Source organism: Brassica oleracea, chromosome C4, assembly GCF_000695525.1.
Source record: "Brassica oleracea var. oleracea cultivar TO1000 chromosome C4, BOL, whole genome shotgun sequence".
NCBI classification, from domain to species: Eukaryota; Viridiplantae; Streptophyta; class Magnoliopsida; order Brassicales; family Brassicaceae; genus Brassica; species Brassica oleracea.
Window position 1 is genome coordinate 36,372,470 of NC_027751.1, and position 4,214 is coordinate 36,376,683.

Genomic DNA, 4,214 nt, shown 5'->3' on the forward strand with positions numbered 1-4,214 from the left:
TTTTAAATATTACATATTTTAATTAAAAATGGAGGATATAAGCCTCAGATAGAGTGTCCACGTATGCGAAAATAATCGGCCAATGAGAAACTATATTTTTGCCTTGTCACCTCCTCTATTTGTTTTAACAAAATGATCATTTAACTTTTTACTTAAACAATTATAACCAAAAATATTTTTTTAGTGAAATATATTATTTATATAAATATGATTATATATTTTTATTTACATAATAGTTTGTAAAGAAATATTTAGTGTAAATAATATCATAATTTTATAAAATACTATAATAAATTGGGCTGGTTTTCAACTTTCACAAATAAACAATATTATTTGTAAACTTAGAAAAGAATATATCAAAAATATTCTTTTTAGGAGAGAAAAGGGAAAAATACATCGGAGACAAATTCATCTCTATTATGAAATTCCTCTATTTTAGAGAAAAATAGAGGAATACATTGGAGATGGTCTAAGGCAAGACCGACGTAAATGATCGACGCTGATATTTCAGCTTTTCTGATTCTTACTATTCTAATGTTTCAATATAATTTGAATATTCCCTTTGTTTTATAATAGAATGGTCTAAAAGTATTTTTTGTTTCACTATATAGATTTTTTTTATATTTCAATGTAACTTTATATCTATTGGATATTGTGTGGTCAATTAAATTATGTAAATTACTGTGTAATTGATTAAATTTATATATTAAATGACAGTTTTTCAAAGTAATAATTTTTAAATATTACATATTTTAATTAAAACTGATTACATTTTGAAACAGATAGAATAATCTATAAACTAACTCTATATAGATATGAGGACAAAATTGTAAAGTGGTCTCACCTTGAATTTCTCTCATTCTATGCATTCCTAATTGGAAAGAGATAATCAACATCTAATATTATGTTACTCTCAGTATATTAGAAATGGTCGAACCGTAAACCAATTAAGGATGATGTAAGGAAGACATAAAGATGTATTTCGAGTTATCACAAATATAGAATCAATTGACAACAACTTAATTATGTCCAGCGTAGGACAACAGAGAAGAATTTCCATACATTCTAATATTATAATATCTCACTATATTAGTGGCTAAATCAGTTTTCTCTAGCACAATTACTCACTTCATTCCTAGAGTTTATGCTTTTCTATATGATGATATTAGTAGTTTGATCCAAAAAAAAAGAAACGGACGACCTGTACATTGTAATTGGAGAAAGAAACAAAATCTACCGAAGATTTTTAAGGTATATGAAACAAAAATTGGAAATATCAATTATATGCAATTAAAGAATAAGGCAATAAAATTGTAAAAATACAAAATAAAACAAAAAATATACACAGAAATAAAGATTTAGTAAAATAAAATCATAATATAATTTCCATAATTGATAATGCCCAGTTACACTAAAAAGTCCAAATTTACAACATACACAGTTTTATTAACATCTTTAAACCTATTATCTAATTAAAATGATTCTAAAAAAAAAAGTGCCAGCATGAAGAGTTAGAAAATATACGATAAAATATAGTACATAACGTTAAAAATACATTCTCACTGATCACTAAAAAATCATGTTAGTAGTAATAAAAATGAAATGACAACACATTTATTAAAACCATAGAACGGCACGCAACAATGTGTTATTACATATACAAACTACAAATTAAATATGCTCAACGCAAACACACATAAAAATGAGACATCATATTTGGATATATTTAAATACATAATTTTAAATATATTATATTCTTGATAACTTTAAAATTACTTAAAAAGAAACTAAATTATTAAAAAATTAATATACAAATAAAACTAAAGCAATATTTTGTAACGTCAAAATAATAAATGAATAAAAAAATATATTATATTAATAAATAGATTTTAGATTTTAAAGAATTCGAATTCATTTGATATTACAAAATTCAAAATTTGTTTATTACAATTAATATTTTACCATTAGATATATTAAAATAATATTCAAGATCGATATTCAATTGTCAGTTTTCAACTATTACATGTAAAAAAATATTATTAAGTACGCTTTTTTTTTGAAAATGGGTTTTTATATTTTACGTAGGTTATTGGAGTACTTTTTCTTTTCGTGAATTTATTCAAGATGAGATTCCGATATTTTAAACTATGATAATTTATGTTCTATACATATTTTTTTTTTACATAACTCTAAAATCTTGGACTTGATTGTTCATATTTTATTAGTTAATTGTGTTACATATAATAATATAATAGAAATACTTACTTCAAACTAAAAATATAAAAAAAATTTTAAAAATTAATTATATATAATTTAATATACAAAAATTCACATACAAATAAAAATGATAAATATAATAAATTTAAATATATTATCCGCGCGTAACGCGGAGAAAGGATGCAGTTAGGGCTGGGTTGCGGGTCAAACCCGCCCCGCTGACCCGCCAACCCGCGGGGTACAAAGTTTTTTTTTGTTAAAAAATCCCAACCCGCGAACAAATAAATTTGTACCCGCACCCGTCCCGCTTAATTTTGCGGATAACCCGCGGGACCCGCAGATTATATTTTTATTTTAAAAAATATTTATTTAATTTAATTTTTGTAAAATATAATATAAATAATATATTTATAATTAAAATTTTAAATATTTTAAAATATTTTGATTATTATTTTTTAAAATTCCCATATTTTCTTTACAAAATATACATTTTTACAAAAAAAAATGTAAAAAAAAAAATTGCGGGTTGGCGGGTACCCGCGTTTATATTTTTTTAAAAAAATGTAAAAAAAAAAAACAATTGCGGGTTGGCGGGTACCCGCGTTTCAAAATCCACCAACCCGCACCCGCCCCGCATAAAATGCTCATAACCCGCACCCGCACCCGCAAATCGATTTTTCTAAATTGTTCGACCCGCACCCGCCCCGCGGCGGGTCAAACGGCCGGGCCCCGCAGGGAAAAACTCATATTCCCAGGCCTAGATGCAGTATAGATTTAATGATACCACAATCTTTTCAATAGTGAACGTTCAGTCTGTTTCTTAAACTTAAAAAAAAAAAAATTCTTTTCGTTGAGAATTGTTCATAATTCTACATTTATCATAGAAAATAGTAGATCGTGACGTTAGCTTAGAAAGAAGATAAAAAAGTGGCATTATCCGAACATGTTATAGAACATGGGTTTGATCAGAACCTCTAACACCATTTTTCAGGAAGCTTCGTGTTTGGTTTCATATACAGAGAATTCTGAGTGTAAAGATACATTCCCCTCATGCTATATATAATGTAAAACTAAAACTAATGGCCTCACCTTCTTTGGTTAACCCCATTTAATTAATTTGTTTGTAATACAATTATACAACGTAATTAGTGTTATATTTTAACAGGTAGAGAACATCGAACTTAAAAATATACTTTCCGCAACTAGCGTAGTATTGGTGAACCTAATTATATGGGCAATTAAGACATTACTACACATAAAACAAATAGAAAGAAACATTTCCATACAGAAGAACAATAATTCTTTTTCTGAATCATGTCGGATATAGCTTTAAACGTTGGAGATAAGCTGTGCTCAATGCAATAAACTAATAAAAAAATACGAGCAGCCTTATTCCTAGCACATGCACATATATACACTTCTTAGTCCAAGACATGCACAGCAACAGCTCTCTAAGACACAAACCTTCCTTTTCTCTCTCTCTCTCTCTCTCTCTCTCTCTCTCTCTCTCTCTCTCTCACATCAATATTAGGGTTCTTGAGTTCTTGATGGAGAAGGAAGAATGCAGCAGTAGTGAATCCGGTTGGACGACTTATATTTCGTCGCCGATTAAAGTAGATGAAAATGACGTTGTGGATGAGGGGTATTATGAAGGGTATAACATTTATAACTACTATAGAAAAGGAGAAAATGAAGAAGAGAAGAATAAAGATAGCGATGATTCAATGGCCTCGGATGCTTCGTCTGGGCCAAGTTATCAGCGCTATCACCAAAAGAACAACAAAAGTGGACGAAGAGAGGCGTGCAATTTGAAGAACGGGAAAAGTGAAGGTAATAGTAAGAGTAATAATGATCATAAAAAAACTGGTAGTTCATACAAGAAAAAAGAGAAGAAAACGAAAGAAGATAAGACCTATAGAATGAAGTGACTAATCTTTGTATATTATTGTTTTAATATATGTAACTTACTGTTTGTATACATTATTATTATTTTTTTT

At 27.9% G+C, this 4,214-nt stretch overlaps 1 protein-coding gene across 1 annotated transcript; it reads left to right on the forward strand.

The window, feature by feature from the left end:
* The first annotated feature begins 3,434 nt into the window (after positions 1–3,434).
* On the forward strand, positions 3,435–4,197 carry LOC106340865. Its single transcript, XM_013779695.1, has one exon. The coding sequence runs from the start codon at positions 3,651–3,653 to the stop codon at positions 4,143–4,145; it is 495 nt and encodes a 164-aa protein (XP_013635149.1). The 5' UTR covers positions 3,435–3,650; the 3' UTR covers positions 4,146–4,197.
* The last annotated feature ends 17 nt before the right edge of the window (positions 4,198–4,214 follow it).

Bases quoted from the DNA above. Each gene is read 5' to 3' on its own strand.
- LOC106340865 (XM_013779695.1), top strand. From the start codon at position 3,651: ATGCACAGCAACAGCTCTCTAAGACACAAACCTTCCTTTTCTCTCTCT.